Source organism: Microcaecilia unicolor, chromosome 13 (genome assembly GCF_901765095.1).
Source record: "Microcaecilia unicolor chromosome 13, aMicUni1.1, whole genome shotgun sequence".
In the NCBI taxonomy this organism is placed as follows: domain Eukaryota; kingdom Metazoa; phylum Chordata; class Amphibia; order Gymnophiona; family Siphonopidae; genus Microcaecilia; species Microcaecilia unicolor.
In genome coordinates this window covers 53,523,717-53,543,998 of record NC_044043.1, presented here as the reverse complement: position 1 = coordinate 53,543,998, position 20,282 = coordinate 53,523,717, and the positions used below count along the sequence as shown (strand labels likewise).

General features: G+C 42.7%; 1 protein-coding gene across 1 annotated transcript in view; it reads left to right on the top strand.

The window, feature by feature from the left end:
• Positions 1 to 20,282, top strand: part of AKAP10 (A-kinase anchoring protein 10) — an 80,980-nt gene that overhangs the window by 15,915 nt on the left and 44,783 nt on the right. Inside the window, 2 exon segments of the mRNA XM_030185772.1 lie at positions 5,889 to 6,071; positions 10,945 to 11,487. Coding sequence (XP_030041632.1) covers positions 5,889 to 6,071; positions 10,945 to 11,487 — 726 coding nt within the window.

The following is a 20,282-nucleotide window of genomic DNA, read 5'->3' as shown; positions in this document are numbered from 1 at the left end:
GCTGAGAGTATCCTTAATAGTTGCCATGTTAGTTTTACAGTTACCACATGGGAATTTCTGTGTTAAGCAGTGATAAATGCAGAATCTGACACACTATTTTTTAATAAAAGGGCCCCTAAGTGAGTGCTTGAGGCAATGGGATATAGTTACTTACCCAAGGTTACAAGAAATTGTAATGGCAGAAATCTAACCTGTCCCAGAATTTAATGGTACCTAAAAAAGAAATTCCGGTTGGCTCTCTGGCTCTCTCTGGGTTTGAGCCACAGCACTGCAGTCAAGTAAGGAATGGAAGTTGGAACTTGGAACAGTCTGGTGCGCACATGTAAGAAGTGTCTCCGATTCGCTGGCACTATGTGCTGAGAGCCAAATGCACACACCAGTAGGTCAGGTGACCTCTGATGCTCGTGCCTGTGTCAGTGCTGAGTCCTGCTCATCAGCCTGGGAGCAAAGAGGGTTAATGGAAGACTTTCCGTATCTGCAGTGTTAAAGCAAGGAGGAGAAGGAGGCAGCACTCAAAGAACTTGGTAGGTGAGAGGCTGGTGCAGTTGCAGCTCACACTTGCATGGGACTGTAGGAGCTGCTTCTATCCCCACGGGAATCCCGCAAACCCTGTTCCCCTGCAGGTCTCTGATTTAAATCTTTGGTTCTCTTCCTACTCCTCTAACCACTAGGCAGATCGGATCACTCCAACTTGAAAAGAATGTAGGTTCTGAGAAGGGTGCTAAAAATAGTAAAGGGGATAGAATACTTGTTTTAAGAAAAAATACTAAATAGCTTAGAATTTTAGTTTGGAATAGAGATGACTGAGAGATGTTATGAAAGAAGTGTATAAAATCCTGAATAGGGTGTGTGACAGAACAATGGGTTTTTTAAGCTTGTAAAACTGCCTTATTTCCTGATGTATTTCTCTAGTTCGGCCAGTAGGTGGTGCATGTTTGTTTTGAAGCTGCTGCAGAACCAAGGCTGCTTTCTTTGTTTAAGCCTTTTGGAAAAGCTGAAACGGCTTGGGCTCTTCAGCATGGAGAAAAGATGGCTGAGGGGAGGTATGATAGAAGTATATAAAATACAGAGGAGTGGAACAGGTAGACAAGAATCACTTGTTTACTCTTTCCAAAAATAATAGGACTAAGGGGCACTCAATGAAGCTACAAAGTAGTAAATTTAAAACGAAACGGAGAAAATATTTATTCACTCAGCATGTAATTAAACTCTGGAATTCGTTGCCAAAGAATGTAGTAAAAGCTGTTAGCGGGGTTTAAAAAAGGTTTAGATAGGCTCTTAAAGAAAAGTCCATAAGCCATTATTAAAATGGACTTGGGGAAAATCCACTGCTTATTTCTGGGATAAGCAGTGTAAAATGTATTGTACTGTTTTGGGATCTTGCCAGGTACTTGTGACCTGGATCGGCTACTGTTGGAAATGCATACTGGGCTTGATGGACCTTCAGTCTGTCTCAGTATGGCAACGCTTATGTACTTATATACTTTCAAAGATTGTTGTTCTGGGCACTGATTGGCCCAGGAGCTAATTTTCATTTGGATTTTACTGGCTTTTTCCCCAGTCTTAGCCAACAAAAAACAGATTAGTATCTCTTTGCTGAGGCTCTGTGAACAGTTATATGTCCTGATCTTCCCAGGTACTTTTTAGAAAGTAAACAGATGTTTAGATAGTTTTATAATCAATCCATATTTCAGTTACCTGTTTGCTGATTACACTTTTTTCTAGTCATTGTTCAATATTTTGAAGACAATAAACAATTTTCCGGTTATTGCCTCTGCCTTTCTAGACTGATAAAGAATCTTGGTGGTTTGTGTGTTGGGTCTGTGAATGCTTTCTGGGAACTGGGACCACTGGTAGTGTGACCTCAGTAACCTAGAAATCACTGGGGATAATTTGAGAGTGGGAGACTCGCCCAGAGGCAGTTGTGACCCAGTCGGTGGGAGGAGGATGCTAGTGTGGAGCACAAGTCGCATGTGTAAGCGGACCTGAGCTGTGCTGAAGATAGACCTTCTAAGTGGCTGCGGGGTAACCCCAGGTGGGTGGCTAGGCATTTTGTGACATGGTGGAACAAATCATAGGGAATGGTTGTGTAACCTTTCAACCAACGCTAAAACTAGAGAACATTTCATAACATTAGCCACCAGCATGTTGAAATTGAATTGTAGAAAGTTTTTTTTTTTTTTTTTTTAATGCAATGCATAATTTAAACTGTGGAATCTGTCAATGAAGGATGTGGTCAAGGCAACCAGCGCCGAGGTATTAAAAAGGAATTTGGACAAGTTCCTGGAGGAAAAGTCCATAAAGAATTATTATCCAAGAAGACTTGAGAAAACCATTGTTTATTCCTGCAAATGAGCTATCGGAGATTGGATCTACTTTTCTTGGGATCTGCCAGCTACTTGTGACCCGACTGACTGCTGTCAAACGGAATGCTTGATAACCTTGGTCTAATGTAGAATGGTTTTTCTTATCTTATTTATATGTAGCAATAAATTTCAAATGCCTAGCCAGAAGCTATCCAATAGAATGGCTTAATCTGCTTAAATGGATTTTCGGCCGTAGCATCTAAAGAAAAAGTGTCCCCAGAGGGTATAACTTAGTTGAAGAAGAATACACCATGCGCACACTTAAAATATATGTCTGCTAGCCTACTTATGCACTTTGCATCCTTGCTTAGGTAGTGTAAACCAGTACTCGGACACAAACTGGCTGCATACTTGAGGACTAAAAGTAGGTGGACGGTCTACTGAAAATGTATCTTCCAGAGCTGTAAACCAGTTAAGTAAAAGACATGATCATAGAATAAGATGGTTTTATTTAGACATATATAGCTTCAGAAGGCAGTCTAGAAACTAAACATTATCTAGGGAAATTTCCAATTAGGTGACAATGATACTTTAGCCTTGACTATCTTGCTGGCTTTATTATACAAGTTCACATCTCTTCTCTTTACCCAATACACACCCTGAACCATCCAGGCAGGGTGAACCTGCTGAGAAAGGAGAACCATCCAAAACACAGAAAGTACCAAGAGCCTTCAAAAGTGGGACAAGTCATTTTATTCCACAGTGTAGATCAATCTTGTTCATCGATGACCCGACACGGGCCGTTTTTCAGCATACAGCACCTGCGTCAGGGGTTGTTTGACATCAAAAGTCCAGTATAAAGATGTCCAGCATCTCTTGCTGAAGGCAAAAAATGGGAAGAGAAGGAAAATGGGACTTGATATACTGCCTTTCTGTGGTTTTTGCAACTACATTCAAAGTGGTTTACATAGTATATACAAGTACCTATTTGTACCTGGGGCAATGGAGGGTTAAGTGGCTTGCCCAGAGTCACAAGTTACTGCAGTGGGAATTGAACCCAGTTCCCCAGGCTACTCCTCCACTCTGGAACCTTGACACTGTATAGAGATCCCAATTGTAGTGTAGCCTCTGGAGTATAAAAACCGAAAGGAGAACAACAATGTTGTAAATGCACTTTAAATTTTAGGTCTCCAGCAGCATTCTGCCCAGTTCAAGAATTATTTAATTTGACATATTATGCAAAATTAAGAGATGTTAAACTCCTTTTGTGACTGGATAAAACTGTGTCAGAAGTTGTACTTGTAGTCATTTATAGAGTGAGCTGAAGGACTTGGATTTTTGCATTCCTCATTGAGTCACATTACATTGTAGTTCAGGTTTCTAGTGGCAGGCTACATAGCTGAACATCTCACACTAGTATTAAACTTAATGGGCCCAGTATTCAAAAGGACATACTGGTCCCCAGTAAAGGTGGAAGTCTGCTGGCTGTTGATTATCAACTGCACTACACGGATTGCTCTGACAAAATTTGCTATAACTACTTCAGCACGATCTGTACAGTGTCAGGGCAGAGTGTGGGCAGTGACAGCATGTGCAATTTAAATAAACTAATTAGCGCTAATGATTTTTAACAAGTAATTATTGGCGCGGGATCCACATCTAAATTTTACACGCAATTTGAAAAAGGGGGGCATGGAAATGGGAGCATCATGGGTAGAACAAGGGTGTCCCTAAAATTAAAGCGCAGCGTTATAAAATGATGGGATTTGCACCATGTTTCAGTCGGTGCAAATGACTGCGCCTAAAGCTGGGTGCATAAGCGGTGGTCTTTAAACCACTTTAAGTGTGGTTTATAGAACAGCGCTTTCTTGGCTGCTATTCATATAGCTAAGCAGTTTGCTACATCTTAGTAACAGCTTAAGCCATACATGTAGCGGCCGATTATCACCACAATACATATAGCTGCCAGTGGTCAGTGTATTACATGAATATCAGCCCCACTGACTGTTTATTTAAAACCATCTGCTAATCCAAAGTTCTCAGTGACAATAAAATATACATAATCAGCTACATTAAAAGTACAGGTATTTACAGATTTCGAGCATGTGATCATATACCCATAATCACCTATATACGAAAAATCATAAAATAGCAACAATAGTCAATTTAAGGTATTTCAGTTCCAAATTTTGGTACTGCACATAAGGCTGACATAGTGCAGTGTGCAAACTGCATCAACAGAATTACAAGCAATTTTGATCTTGTGAATGTCACACCTTCAGGTGGTAAAATGTCAGATCTGTTTCCAAAGTGTAGCTGCAGACACAATTTTAAAAGATCATCCAAATTTTCTTTAAATTTAGCCCAAGGTTCAGTTGGCAACCAGTGCAACATCTTAAGTATAGGAGAAATGCACTTAATCTGTCAGTTAAGAGAAAGGCAGCAACATTTAGCACAGATAATGGCCTTTTAAAGAAGATGCAGAATGAAACAGTAACTCAAAGGCATTGTCATTTGCTGCATTACAGTATGAAACTCATTAACTCTAATAAACACTGTCATTTAAAAAAATACACTGACCATTGGGCCTGAATATGGACTCTACTACTACTATTTATCATTTCTATAGCGCTACAAGGCCTACGCAGCACAGTACACCATACACAAAAAAGACAGTCCCTGCTCAAAGAGCTTACAATCTAGATAAGACAGGTAAACAGAACAATTAAGGGTAAGGGAATAATAGATGAGGTTGAAGGACAGGGCAAGTGAGTAGTGGTTAGGAGTCAAAAGCAGTGGCAAAGAGGTGGGCTTTAAGTTTGGACTTGAAAACGGCCAAGGACGGGGCTAGACGCACAGGCTCGGGAAGTCTATTCCAAGCGTGGGGTGCAGCAAGACAAAAGGAACAGAGTCTAGAATTAGCAGTAGAGGAGAAGGGGACAGATAAGAGAGATTTATCTACAGAACGGAGTACTCGAGGGGGGTGTAGTACCTTAATAGCATTGTGAGGCTCAAAGCTGAGGGCAGGAATATGTAGAAAATGATAAGGATAAAGCTGAACTGCTTAACAATTATTTCTGTTCTGTGTTAACGGATGAAAGGCTGGGGGTAGGAACACAACACAAATGCTAATGAGGATGGATGTACGGTAGACCAGGATTGATTCTCAGAAGACTGTGTTCGTGAGGAGCTAGCTAAACTAAAAGTAGATAAAGCGATGGGGCTTGATGGGATACATCCAAGGGTACTCAAGGAACTCAGAGAAGTTCTGGCAGCAACGCTGTTTGACCTCTTCAGTGCTCCTTAGAGTCTGGAGTGGTCCCTGAGGACTGGTGAACTTAAAACAAGAGATATCAAACATCTTCCAAATACAGAAATACCTATTCCAGCAGAGGTGATAAAACCCATTGTGCTGGACTGCCCTGTCTTATATTTGGTGATTCTCTGCTGCTGATACCAGCGATGAACCGAGAACATTTTGTGAGCTTCTCTGCTTGAGGGAATGGGGCTCTGCAAAGGGATCTTGTAGGCAGCAAATACTGCATGCCGTCTCTTTTATTCTAAATGCTATTTTTTTTTCAGCTGCAACACCATTGCATTCCCCTACGCAAAGTACGAAAAAACATGCTTTACTGGAGGCGGCCGGACCAAGCCATGTGGCAATCAATGCTATCTCTGCCAACATGGACTCCTATTCTAGCAGCAGAACCGCTTTTCTTAAGAAACAGCCAACTCACATGGAGGCTGCTCATTTTGGAGACTTAGGTAAAATACTTTTATTTCGTTTATGTAGTCAAATTGCTGGCATCTGTTAAGCAGACTAGTCTAATGTTCCAGGTTTGAAGGCTATGTGCATTCACCCTTATGTGACAAAAATGGCCATGTCAATGTATTTTTATATACCGCAGCTCTGAACTAATTGCATTATTACAGTACATACAACAAAAATACATCTTGTATATAGATTACAGAATAGAATCATAAAACCATAGTATCGGACAAGACAAAAACAAATTTTAAACAGTTGTGTTAAAGCAGCAAAAAAATATTGCTGAAAAATCTGATTACTCTGCTAACATAGTAATACTAAGATCCCATAGTAATTATAACAAACTGGAAAGTGCACCATTGTAGTGTAGTACAATGGCCTGTTTCTCCTTCCTCTCAATAGCAATGTGTGGGGAAGCTGGTGGAGAAGGGCATGTGATGTGTGTTATAGGCTGGCAAGCTGAGAAGAGTATGTATGTTTCTCTTTGAGGGAGAGTTGGTGGTATGTGACTGAGCGGGGATGCCTGAGACAGAGTGAAGGGCGTCACGGGCATGGAAGAATCTAAGACACATTACTTTACCTCAGCTCTCCTGACGCACAGTATGCTTTCCTACTTCCTATCCCCTCTATCTCTTCTCCTCCTTTTCTGCACTCCAAAGTTTCCCTTACTGTTGTGCGCTGGCTCCTTTAATCTGGTACAAGGGCCTGTCCTTCCTGCCATCCATGTCTTTTCGGATCACTCTGCTGCTGGCTCCTTTGCTACTGTTCTAATTTGTTCCGTTCACATCTGTTTGCACATGAGAGAGACAGATGGAAAAAGCCTCGACAACAGCTGTTCTTGCTTTTTTGGAAAGCAAGCAGATAAAAGCTTGGTGACTATTTGATTCAAGTGGTATATTAAGTTAAAAGTTTCTTATTAATTCCAAGTTTTCAGTTGTTGCCATAAAACCAAATAATCCAATTCTAAATGAAACCGTCATAGTGTGGCATTCCACAAGTTTGGCCCCTTCCACTAGAAAGCTATTTTCCTAGACCTAACTAGTCTGAGCTGTCTAGGAGTAGGGAACCTTACAGCATGATTTGGAAGGAGGGTACACATGGGCACATTAGTCAATTATGGATGAAATACAGCAAGGACAAGACCTTTGAAAACACAGAACAAGATGTCAAAATTTTAAATCATGCAAAAATAGAAAGATGGAGAAAAAAATCCACTAAACATACTCACAGGGTAACACAGTGGAAAACTAAAGACCTTCATAACGGTTAATAATAAATCCCTATAAATAAAAATGCTTTAATTGGAGAAAAGACCTCGTCTGTTCAACCATAATGACTTTTTTTGCCTTCAGGCTCATAAATGTCTGAATAAACTGGCCCCTTTATAATCAGTCAGAATCTCCCAATACAATTTTAACATGCAAAAATGTATTTCTTTCATTTATAAACTTCTACAAAAATAATGATATGCAATACTGCTCAAAATCACATGTCCAACGTTTCAAGGCAGTATTGTCTTAGAATTTGCAGCACTCATCTTTTGAAGCTGTATCACAAGATTTGCAGTCTTGAAGCTTTGGACATGTGATTTTTGAGCAGTATTGCATATTATTAATTCATTTTATATAAATAAGTGAAAGAGAAAATTTTGTATGTAATATTGTATTGGGATTTTTTTGACTGATGATAATGGGGCCAGTTTATGCGATTTATTTATGAGCCTGAAGGCAAAAATAGTCATTGTCGTTGGCCAGATGAGGTCTCTTCTCCCTTTAATTAAAGGTCTTAGGTTTTCCACTAATTTTTTTTTGTAACATTTTAAATCGGCCATTCTATTTGATTGGAAACCAATTAAGTTTTCTTAGTATTGGCAAGATATGCTCAGATTTACAAGAGCCCATAACAACTATCACTGTACTATCAGTATAAATGAGGCATAGCTAAAGCTTGCATAACCATTTTGAGATACTCCTGTTCATTCTAATCTGAGTTTTACAGTGGGGGAAATAAGTATTTGATCCCTTGCTGATTTTGTAAGTTTGCCCACTGACAAAGACATGAGCAGCCCATAATTGAAGGGTAGGTTATTGGTAACAGTGAGAGATAGCACATCACAAATTAAATCCGGAAAATCACATTGTGGAAAGTATATGAATTTATTTGCATTCTGCAGAGGGAAATAAGTATTTAATCCCTCTGGCAAACAAGACCTAATACTTGGTGGCAAAACCCTTGTTGGCAAGCACAGCGGTCAGACGTCTTCTGTAGTTGATGATGAGGTTTGCACACATGTCAGGAGGAATTTTGGTCCACTCCTCTTTGCAGATCATCTCTAAATCATTAAGAGTTCTGGGCTGTCGCTTGGCAACTCGCAGCTTCAGCTCCCTCCATAAGTTTTCAATGGGATTAAGGTCTGGTGACTGGCTAGGCCACTCCATGACCCTAATGTGCTTCTTCCTGAGCCACTCCTTTGTTGCCTTGGCTGTATGTTTTGGGTCATTGTCGTGCTGGAAGACCCAGCCACGACCCATTTTTAAGGCCCTGGCGGAGGGAAGGAGGTTGTCACTCAGAATTGTACGGTACATGGCCCCATCCATTCTCCCATTGATGCGGTGAAGTAGTCCTGTGCCCTTAGCAGAGAAACACCCCCAAAACATAACATTTCCACCTCCATGCTTGACAGTGGGGACGGTGTTCTTTGGGTCATAGGCAGCATTTCTCTTCCTCCAAACACGGCGAGTTGAGTTCATGCCAAAGAGCTCAATTTTTGTCTCATCTGACCACAGCACCTTCTCCCAATCACTCTCGGCATCATCCAGGTGTTCACTGGCAAACTTCAGACGGGCCGTCACATGTGCCTTCCGGAGCAGGGGGACCTTGCGGGCACTGCAGGATTGCAATCCGTTATGTCGTAATGTGTTACCAATGGTTTTCGTGGTGACAGTGGTCCCAGCTGCCTTGAGATCATTGACAAGTTCCCCCCTTGTAGTTGTAGGCTGATTTCTAACCTTCCTCATGATCAAGGATACCCCACGAGGTGAGATTTTGCGTGGAGCCCCAGATCTTTGTCGATTGACAGTCATTTTGTACTTCTTCCATTTTCTTACTATGGCACCAACAGTTGTCTCCTTCTCGCCCAGCGTCTTACTGATGGTTTTGTAGCCCATTCCAGCCTTGTGCAGGTGTATGATCTTGTCCCTGACATCCTTAGACAGCTCCTTGCTCTTGGCCATTTTGTAGAGGTTAGAGTCTGACTGATTCACTGAGTCTGTGGACAGGTGTTTTTCATACAGGTGACCATTGCCGACAGCTGTCTGTCATGCAGGTAACGAGTTGATTTGGAGCATCTACCTGGTCTGTAGGGGCCAGATCTCTTACTGGTTGGTGGGGGATCAAATACTTATTTCCCTCTGCAGAATGCAAATAAATTCATATACTTTCCACAATGTGATTTTCTGCATTTAATTTGTGATGTGCTATCTCTCACTGTTACCAATAACCTACCCTTCAATTATGGGCTGCTCATGTCTTTGTCAGTGGGCAAACTTACAAAATCAGCAAGGGATCAAATACTTATTTCCCCCACTGTATATAAACCGCCTTTCTGGTCCATGAAAGAACTTGCTAATAAATAAGAATGCAATCGGTAAGCTTTTTTTTTGTTGTTGTTGTTGAAGATTTCCATAATTTAGAAAACTTTTAAATTCTAAATGTATTCTTCTGCCTAGGTAATGAACCTTCAATTTAATAGCTAAAATTTAATATTCAGGTCACTGGTGATACCTCAGGGGAAGTCCATAAAGCCTGAGTTTGCCTGGTGTTTACAGCCAGTTCTTACATATGCAGGGTGATAATTCCAGTAGACATTGATTCAAGCTGAGTGCCAATGAAAATGTTAAATCAGTGTAAATAAAATAATTAAGATTAAATCTGGCCAAAATGTTCCCAGCAGAGCCAGATAAATGCTTAAATAGTAGTGATTCCTGCAGAATGTCGCATTCACTAAGCTGTGGATTACAGAAGGTGTTATCCATCATGGGTATGGCCTTGCAAGAATAAAATAAACCAGGACAGAACTATCTGCCTAAACTCAAATCCATTTCATCAAAAGCTGCTACTGAGCCTGACAGAACAAAAAGATTGGTTCTGTCTAAGCAGCAGACCGGAGCAGATCATCAAGACGTACTGGTAGTACTGTTTTGATTCTGATCCTTGTTCAGCTCCCAAACTGCTGGAAGTTGAGTTAAGGTGACAAGTAAAGGAAGACAGGCAGTTTAGAGGTAATAAAAGCTAAGTTAACAGGTACAGATCTATCAAATGATGAATTCTTCAGAATTGACTAAAATGGTTTTAAAAGAGGAAGAAGTTTGCCAAGCATGCAGTGAGAAGTTAGATACGTGAGCCTTTCTAGAAATGTATCTTCTATATTCAACACTATTGAAGGCCCAATATCAAGCAGACGAATAGACACCTTCATGGCTCTTAATTGCTGCACCACAGCAAATCTGTACTTCATGGACACAGAAAATCCTGCAAGCTGATACGTTCATAGGGAGTGGTGTGTTGCTTCAAATATGATCATGTCTGGTAATAAAATAATTCAACTAGTAAAGTCTTGACTAGCTTATATTGTTTTAAAGCTTGGAAGAGGGAACGGAAGTGTGTTTAATCTTTCACTGAAATACATAATGGGTACCCTTCAAGGAGGCAGAAATCTGATTAGTCTACATACAAGTATTCCACTAAGTGATTGGACAGCCTGTATTGTTTATAAACGTTATGCTGATTCTCTTATATTCTAGATAGTTAAGTTATTATAGTAGTATTAATTGTTAAGCATTCTGAAGTTATATAAATTTTTTTTTTTAGGTCGATCGTGTCTGAATTTTAAGGCTCAAGAGACCAAATCCAGCCTGTCAAAGACCCTGGAGCAGGTCCTGCTGGACAGTGTAGCGCTTCCGTATTTTGTTCAGTTTATGGAACTACGTAGAATGGAACATTTGGTTAAGTTCTGGCTAGAGGCTGAAAGCTTTCGCTCTACCACATGGTCCCGAATCAGAGCACACAGTTTGAACACCGTTAAGCACAGCTCTTTGGCGGAGCCAATATCCCCTTCCCTGAAAAGGCCTGACTCAGTAATATCATCCTCGGCCCTGTTGCTTGAACAGCAGATAGAGCATTCCAGCGCAGTCCAATCACTGTTGGCGAAGACAAAAGAGGTGGATCTGATTAATAGACTTAATCTGTCTGGGAGACATCCATTGTCAAGCCAGGATGGGGACTTTCACCTAGCAGCGTGTAAAGGCCGGTCTGCTACTTCAGAAAGTGAGTCAGAATATTCCAAGCTTACAGTATCAAATGTAAGCAGTCCCTCTTCTGCACTAAAGGACTTGTCAGGAAAGCTTATGAAAAGTAAGTTGGTAACCTGTTCCTGGAATAATAAAGAAAGCTTCTTGGATATAATTACTTACTCTTAACTTTTACCCCCAAAAGCAGCATTCTAGTTTAGCACCAGGACCTGAGCTTGTTGTGATTAAGAATGAAATGCTGCTCTCTTTATCCAAGGATGGTGAAGCCTAATTCCACACATTGCATATGGTGAGACTGAATGACCCTGTTCTGTACTCCACACAACAGTTCTCTGGGGCCATTGTACTAAAGCTTAGTGCATGCTAACGGATGTTAGCATGCGCCACGTGGCGCATATATATAAAATAGGACATGCAGCATTTAGCGTGTGCTAAGCTTTAGTAAAAGGGCTTAGATGTTTTAAATTAATGAAAGAGCAGGTGTCTCTTTGTCTCTTCCCCTCCCCCCCCCCAATGTCTGACCTGCACAGTCTGCTTTGCACAGAAGAACCTTTGGAGGGGTGATAGAAATAGAGAGGTTGATCGAGTACAGCAGCAACTCCTGCTGGTACCTTACTGGTTCTTTTGTATTTTTGAATGATGAGTGTGGGCAAAACTATGGACTTATACACAATAACCCAGAAAGTAGATATGATAAATACCTTTAATGTGATGCCAATAGAGTCAATATCTTGGGAGCCCAATTTTCAGTAACAGAAGGAGGTTAGTTTCATTCTGCATCAGAGGTGTATTACCCAGTAAGCATAAAGCCACATCTCAGTCCTAGACCTTTTACAGGGTTTCACTGAAGAAAAGGCCTTAGTTAATTCTTCTGGTCAGTTTACCCAGATGTTGAAAAAATGTGCATCCAGTCTTGAACAGACTGCACATTTTTCAGCATCTGGGCAAACTGGATTGGCCAGTTGTCCTTTTTCTGCCATTAGCTATTATATTAGTGTTTGTGTTTACTATTAGTTTAAAGGCCCATCAGAAATGAACAGAGGACAGAGGGAAGGCATTAACACTCCCCCCACCCCTGGGAATGCTGCTTTTCACAGTGGTGGCAAGAAAGTTCATTCATTGTTTGTAGCAGGTAAAAGTACCTGCACCGTTGTGCTGTGCATAAATTTTGACCCATACAGAGGCTGGACAGTGTTCAGAAACTTATTCTGGGACTCCCACTTACAGTTGGGTTTTCAAAATATCCACAGTGACCATGCAGGAGTTACATTTTCATATACTAGGTCTCCATATAAATTTTTGTTGTGCATATTCATGGTGGATATCCTGAAAAACCTGGGTCCCACAGACAGTTTTGGGAAGCCATGGTTTAGAAACATCCACTGTTACTAATTTGGATCGTCAGAATTCTCTCTTCTTCTTCTTCTTTTTTTTTTGTAAAATCAGTGCCTCATACAAGATCCAATAATTGTAGTAGTTAACCAGCTGATGCATGGTATGGGGTCTGTTCTGAAATCCATGCTCATATCTTGCATGTAGAAGCTTCCTTCTTAGTACAAGTGAAGCTTGTCCTGATAGCAAAGCTAGACATATAAACAATATTTTTACCCATATGAAATACGTGGAAGATTGCTGTCTTAATATGTCCCATAAGAAAATTATTTTATTGCCATTTGTGTTAAATTAAGGTTCTTAAAAGACAACATTTGGTAGAATGCTGAGGGTAGACCCTAAGGAAACAAACCAATCAGTAAATGTACCTAAAAGTCAGCCAAATATGTTTTATGGTGCCTGACAGTGACCAATACACGAACAGAGCAAATTTATAGAGAGGGATGATAGAAGTCTTATTAAAAGCAGTAATCATTGCAGTGGACACTTTATACCAATATACTGGCTTATTTTTAAACCTATAAAATCAAAGGCAAAAGAAAATATTGAAAGTAATATTAAAGCAGTAATTTTATCTTGGTTATATATAAATTAAATACTCATTAATGTTTTCAGTCTCCAGTGCTGCTGGAAGACAAATGGATTCAATTACTGCCTTTTCCTGTAGTTAGTTCTGTTTTTTTTTTTTCCTTCAGCATTAAGTTTTATTTCATTTTTTTCTCTTAAGAGATATAAAAGCAGTGCATGCATTTTGTAGTCTACAGAGCTGTTCTCTGGTTTCTGTCTTCTTTGGGTTTGGTGTTTGACTGGGGGTGGGGGGAGACTGAGAGGGTGGTGAATGCCTGGAATCCAGGGGAGGTGGTGGAGATGAAAACGGTGACCGAATTCAAAAATGTGCGAGATAAACACAAAGGATCCTGATATGGTAATAGAAACTTGTCGGTGCGTAGGTGGAAAGGCCAGTACTAGGAGGGCTTCTACGGTCTATATCGAAAATGTGGCAAAACAGGGTAGACTTTTTATAGGCTCTGTCCTGGTTATAGATGGGCGGGAGTGGGCTTTGATGGCAATTCCTGCGATTGGGAAATAGTACCAGTGCCGGGGAGACTTCTTCAGTCTGTGACCTGAGGCTAGCGGGGGTAAATCAAGAACAAGTGTGTGGTTTGTTTGGTTTTTTTGTTTTTCTTTTTTTGTGTCACATTCACCTAAGGTTGATAGCGAGTAAAATGTCAGTTCGCAACATTGTTGAATTGCTGGTCTATCCAAATATTAACAATAAAATGGTTCTATCCAAAATTATAAACCGCTCTTCTATGATTGTGTGATTGCCCTATTTGTTATGCCAGCATTTGATCATGATGGAGTGTAACCTGATTGGAGCAGCAGGTGCGGCGCTGGCAGTGTATTGGACAGACTAGAAGGACCATGAGGATCTTTAACTGCTGTCATATACTATGTTGGATTTTTTTTTTTTTTTAACTTTGCTGTGTTGGGCTTTGTTTACTGTATTTTCTGGTGTCATTATATGTGTGTTTAAAAACTGGAGTAACTAGGGAAAATGCATAAGGTATATATGACTGATGGAGAGACAGTGTCTAATTTTATTGCAGTTAGATTATTTTATATGTACTATTGGTATGAAATGGGCAATTCACATTAACTGTGGAACATTAATTTTTAGTGCTATACTTTGAGCTACACCAAAGAGGGTTACAGCGGGAATTGTTGTGCAAGATTCCCCCTCCCTTCATTTGATTGAACATTTAAGTAAAACAATCCAAGCTGTGTAGTCATTTCACTGTCCCGTCTTATGTCCGTTCAGTGGAGACTTTAGTCAGTTTTATGAACAATGAGTTCCCTTATTCCCCTCTTACAAGAATCCTGATAGGCAGAAGTTAACCATGCAACCACTGCACTGCAGGATACCCCAGACTATGGATGGAAGGTAAGCAGGGACCCCATCTTTTCAGGTGCACTTATTGGTTCTTGTACTACATGTGATGAATATGGGCCCACACTATTAGCACTAAGTTTTTGGTTTTGTATTTTTGATGGTTATTTTTACCAAAGACTGTGGGGAGGTTTAGTATATAATTTTTCCAGTGCACCATTAAAGCTCTGGCCCTGAATTCAGCTCCGGGGCCAGATGGATTTATGGGAGAATATTATAAGGCCCTTCCCAAACTAGGATTGGAGGCAATGGGGAAATACCTGGAGCAAGCGATTGGGAGGACAGGGAACTTCCAAAATATGCGAATGAAGCCCTAATTACTTTGATACCCAAACCGGGGAAGGATGGAGCACTTCCAGGGTCCTATAGGCCCATTTCCTTGATCAATGTCGATGTAAAGATCCTGGCCCGCATACTTGCCACTCGCCTGGGTCACTTACTGCCAGATCTTATAGGAGAAGAGCAAGTGGGGTTTGTAAGGAATAGGCAAGCAGGGAGCAATGTTAGACGTCTCCTCTTGGCGATGGCAAAGTGTCAGCGAGAGCAAGAATCAGCACTGATACTTAGCTTGGATGCCGAGCAGGCGTTTGACAAGGTGGATTGGGGATACATGTTTGGACTATTATCTTACATGGGCATCCAGGGATGGTTTGGAGATGCGTTAAGGGCATTGTACAATAACCCTCGTGCGGCAGTACTGGTAAATGGAGTGAAGGGAGAATTTTTTGAGATTAGGCAGGGAACCAGACAGGGATGCCCCCTTTCGCCCCTTCTCTTCATATTGGCAATGGAGCCCCTTCTCCGTGCACTACAGATGGACGGAGAGGTGAGGGGGGTCCCGCTGGAGGGTGGCATGATTAAAGCCCTGGCATTTGCTGATGACCTCCTTGTGATCACCCAACATCCAGAACACTCAGTAATTAGGGCATTGCAGGTGGTGGAGGATTTTGGGACTCTATCAGGATACACATTGAACATCTGGAAGTCTAGGGCGCTGGAGGTGCTGCAGGGAGACACTATCAGGCAAAGGTTGGCGCTGCCTATGGAATGGGAGGAGGAGGCTATAAAGTACCTAGGGGTCACAATCCCTCGAGAGCTCCCACAAATGTATGAGAGGAATGTGAGAAAGCTGTTGAATGACACGGGGTCGAGTCTGCAGATGTGGCAGGGATTTCCCATTTCACTCCTGGGTAGGATAGCTCTTTATAACATGGTGATAGTGCCCAGGTGGTTGTATGTGTTCCAGACCTTGCCATTATACCTGTCTAAGCCAGATGAAAAGAGACTAAATAAAATTCTGCAAGCCTACTTGTGGGCGAAGAAAAAACCGAGAATAGGATTATCAACTTTATTTCTGCCGGTAGAGTTCGGAGGCTTGGGATTGTTGAACTTACGTTACATGACCATTGCAAGTGGACTAAGACATGTAAATGACTGGCTTAGATGCACACAATACTTTACTCCTGCCCCCCTGGAATTGACGGAGGTGAAGGGGAGGCATATTGGCTACCTGCTGCACAGGAAAAACAAGGGAGAGACCAATTTATTGGTGGAAGCGCAATTGTTGCCGGCGGCACAGGCGGCGTGGCGTTGGCTCTGCCGGCACCATGGGTTTTCGGCTCGAGTGACCCCCTTTCTCCCAATTTGGGGAAATTTGGATTTTCTGCCGGGACAAAGCCACGCACGCGGCCTTTAAACGATGGAAGAGCAATGGACTGGAGTACCTCCAACAGGCAATGAATGAAAAAGGACAAATCAAGTCATGGGAGGAGCTTAGGAACCAGTTTTCCCTGAACCCATCAGACTGGTTTCATTACTACCAATTAAAGCACTACATAACTAGCCTTCCACAAGAAGCGTTGACAGAGGATGTGCAGGAGGAACTGGGGTCAGCGCTCTCGCTGGGAGCACAGCAGAAAGTCCCATTAACGTACTATCACAGACATCTAAAGGACATGGCAAAAGAACCAGACTTTGAGACATTGTCACACAGATGGAGTACAGAGCTGGAAGCCGAAATTACGGCAGCCATGGTGCGAGTACACCTTTTAGGCTGTCGCAAAAACACAGATCAAACCTATTACTGGGAGCTTCAATTTAAATTTACAATGAGAGCCTATATCCCTCCAAGAAGGGCGTTCCACATGGGTCTATCGCCAGATGGAGCGTGCCCCAAATGTAAAGGGGAAGGTGCAACACTGGGCCATATGTTCTGGGGCTGCCCGCGAGTAAGAACCTTTTGGAGACTGTTGGCTCAGCAAACTGCTGTCATTTGGGAAGTACATTGGCAAGTTGAGGCCCAGCTTCTGTTTGGACATCCACGGCTGACAGGATACTTGCCAAGAGGATGCAGATTGTTCGTATCAAAAGCCACAATGGTGGCAAAAAGGACAATACTACTGTCATGGCTGTCTGCGGGGGGCCCTACACTTCCTCAGTGGAGAGGACAGATGATCCACTTGCTGCGTACTGAAAGAACGAGATTGGGAGCTCGAAGACCACAGATTATGAAAACATTCTGGCGTTGCTGGACCCCTTTCTGGCTGACTTTGACACCTCAAGCCAGAGGACAGATAATGAACATGTGATGGGGAGGTGGAAGATAAGCACTCATAGTGTGAGGATGCGGACTTTAACTGAGATAGGGGAGAAGGGAGGGGAAAGGGATAAGGGGAGGGAGGGAGGGACGGGGGGGGGGAGAAATTGTAAAAAGTTGTTGGAGAACAAGCAGTAATGCAGTTCAGGGTGAGCAAAGACCTAGATGCTAAAGTGTATGTGTTAGATATGTAATCTGCTCAAATTCTATTGGAAATGTGCTGAGGTTTTTCAACAATAAAAATCATTGAATCATAATTTTTCCAGTGCATGAATAGGATATGAGCATTCTTTACTTTATAATGTACTAGCCGTTAAGCCCGTTAAAACGGGCGCGTATTGGAATGTTTTTTTTCCCAAGGCCCCCCTCCCGTTGCAGCTGCAAGGCCCCCTGCCATCCTCCTTCCCTGCCAGCTGCAAGGCCCCCTCTGTCCCTCCATCCCAGCTCCAAGGCTCCAGTCCTCCCCCCTTCCCAGCTGCAAGGCCCCCTGCCCGCCCTCCCTCCCAGTTCCAAGGCCCCAGGCCCTCCCCCCCAGCTCCCAAGGCCCCCTTCCCTCCCTCCCAGTTCCAAGGCCCCTTGCCCCCCCCTGTGCCTTCTTCCCAGCCAGCTGGAAGGCCCCCCCCCTCCTTCTGAGACCTCCCATGTCCCCTCCCCCCCCCCCCAAGGTAGCCGCTATCGCCCCTCCCCCCCTTCACCCGGCCCGGGCCCTCTCTTCGTTATTCAACTTACAGCAGCGCCAAAACAGCAGCAAGCTGCAGCTCCCGTTGGCCTTCCTTCACTGCCTGTGCCTCGCCCTCGTGTGACGTCACGTCGGCGAGGGCGGGGCACAGGCAGGGAAGGAAGGCCGACGGGAGCTGAAGCTGAGCTGCTTGCTGCTGTTTCGGTGCTGCTGTAAGTTGAATAACGAAGAGAGGGGCCGGGTGAAGGGGGGGTGGTGGCGACTCCGGGGGGGGGGGGGGGCGGTAGCGGCTACCTTGGGGGGGGGAGCGGTAGCGACGTCAGCGGTTCCCTCCCTCCCCTTCCACGCAGTTTCCCTCTCTGTCCCGCCCCCCTCGCCCCGTCATCACGTCTTGACGCGGGGGCGGGACAGAGAGGGAAGTCTCTACTGCGCATTTGCAAGTGAGTACGGTCACTTGCCTTTTATATGTTTGATAGACCACTGAATCAGGCAAAATTTGATACTAAGGAGCTTCTCATTTTGGGTCTTATTCACCAGGGTCTTTAACCATAGGTACAGAGAGGGAATAAAGTCTTTTACTACTAATAATAATCATTTGTCTATTAGATGTTTTCAACACTCTACACAGACACATAAAAGACTGTTCAACAGAACTTAAAATCTATTCAAGAGAGACGAAGAGGACAAATATGAGATTAGGGAGTTTCATTTATTGTGTGAATATTAAACCAGTGAATGAGGGTTTAAAATTTAAAAACAGCCTCAAAAAAGTGAGCTTTTAGCCTGGATTTGATAGTGCCAGAGACTGTGCATGGCATACTGACCTAGGAAGTCTATTCTAGGCGTATGACGCAGCAAGACGGGAGGAGAAAAATATAGATAAGAATGATTTACCTGGTGAGGGGAGTTCCCAAGGAAAGGTGTAGGAAGGGAAGAGAGATATTTTGGAGCCACAGAATGTATGCATATTTTAGGTCAGCAAGAGAAGTTTGAGCCATATGAAGAAACTGATAGGGAGCCGATGAAGTGACTTGAGAAGAGGAGCTATTTGACTGTAGTGAAACTGGCAGCATACCTCCCCTTCATCTCATCTCACTGGCACAGGATTTTAGCCAAAGGTGCTCTGTAGAGTGGGCACAGGAGCATACATAGCGGATCCTGGAGGTCAGCCAAGGCTGGCGGTTAAAGCAACAGGCATAAGTCAGAGGGGTAATCAGCATAAATGTTAAAGTCCCCAAGAATGAAAGAAGAAGGTGGTTCAAGAAATAAGAAAAATCAGGAGTCAGAATTGGTAAGGAAGAGGGACTTATCAGGAGACTGATAAATGACAGCTTACTGGAGAAGTAGTGGAGCAAATAGGCAGATGGAGTAGACTTAAAAGGAAGAAAAGGAGTGAGATCAAGTTGGAAGAGGGGGTTGAAACCTATAGGAAAGGGAGAGTAGCGGCCCAACACCGTCACCATCTCAGCCAATCAGACAAGATCTATGAGAGAAAAGGTAGCTTTTCTCTGAGGGGTCTGTTTCAATTGCTGCCTTCTGTCATAGAAATTGAGTCTCAGTTATAGCAAGAAGATGCAGAGTAGAAGAAAAATTGTGAATGTATTCGAGCTTGTTGGAGAGTGGACATTCTACATGACGTGAGAAAGGGAGAGAAGAGCGAGGAATAAGATTGGAGGTGTTTTGGTTTGATCTGCATAGGTGGGGTAAGAGTTGATTTAGAAGGTCGAGATTGGGATCAATGAACCCAGATTAGAAGAGGAGATGGAGCAGGAGAATAGAATAGAGTAGGGGGAGGCATGATGACAGTGACAAAGACGAGATTCTGCTTTTCTCAATGCTAGTTTGTAGTAGGTAAAAGTACCTGTCCTCGCACTTTGATCCACACAGTTGTTCAGAAATCTGTCCTGTGAACCCACAACCAGGTGAAAACGGCTGAATGAAAGGAAGAAAGCATTGAAGCTTCAGAGGAGATGGCAGTAGACAACGTGACTGGTGATGTGATGAAAGTAAAGAATGGGCAGTGTGGCCTTGAAGTATATAATGGTTTGAAATGGGGAGTAAGATTGGGGAGAGTTAGCATCGGTGTGCCATATACCTGTTCTGGCAAACAGATGGATGGAATGTAGGGTTGGAGAAGCAGTTCAAGTAGATCATGGTGGAAGGGAGTGGCTGCAGAAGATGATGGAAAAATATGTAAATTGGCTAGAAAAATATGCAAATTGGCTGCAGAACTCCCTAGCTCCTGCTAAGTAGTTGGAAGGAGTGTGGGGTAGTTGGACT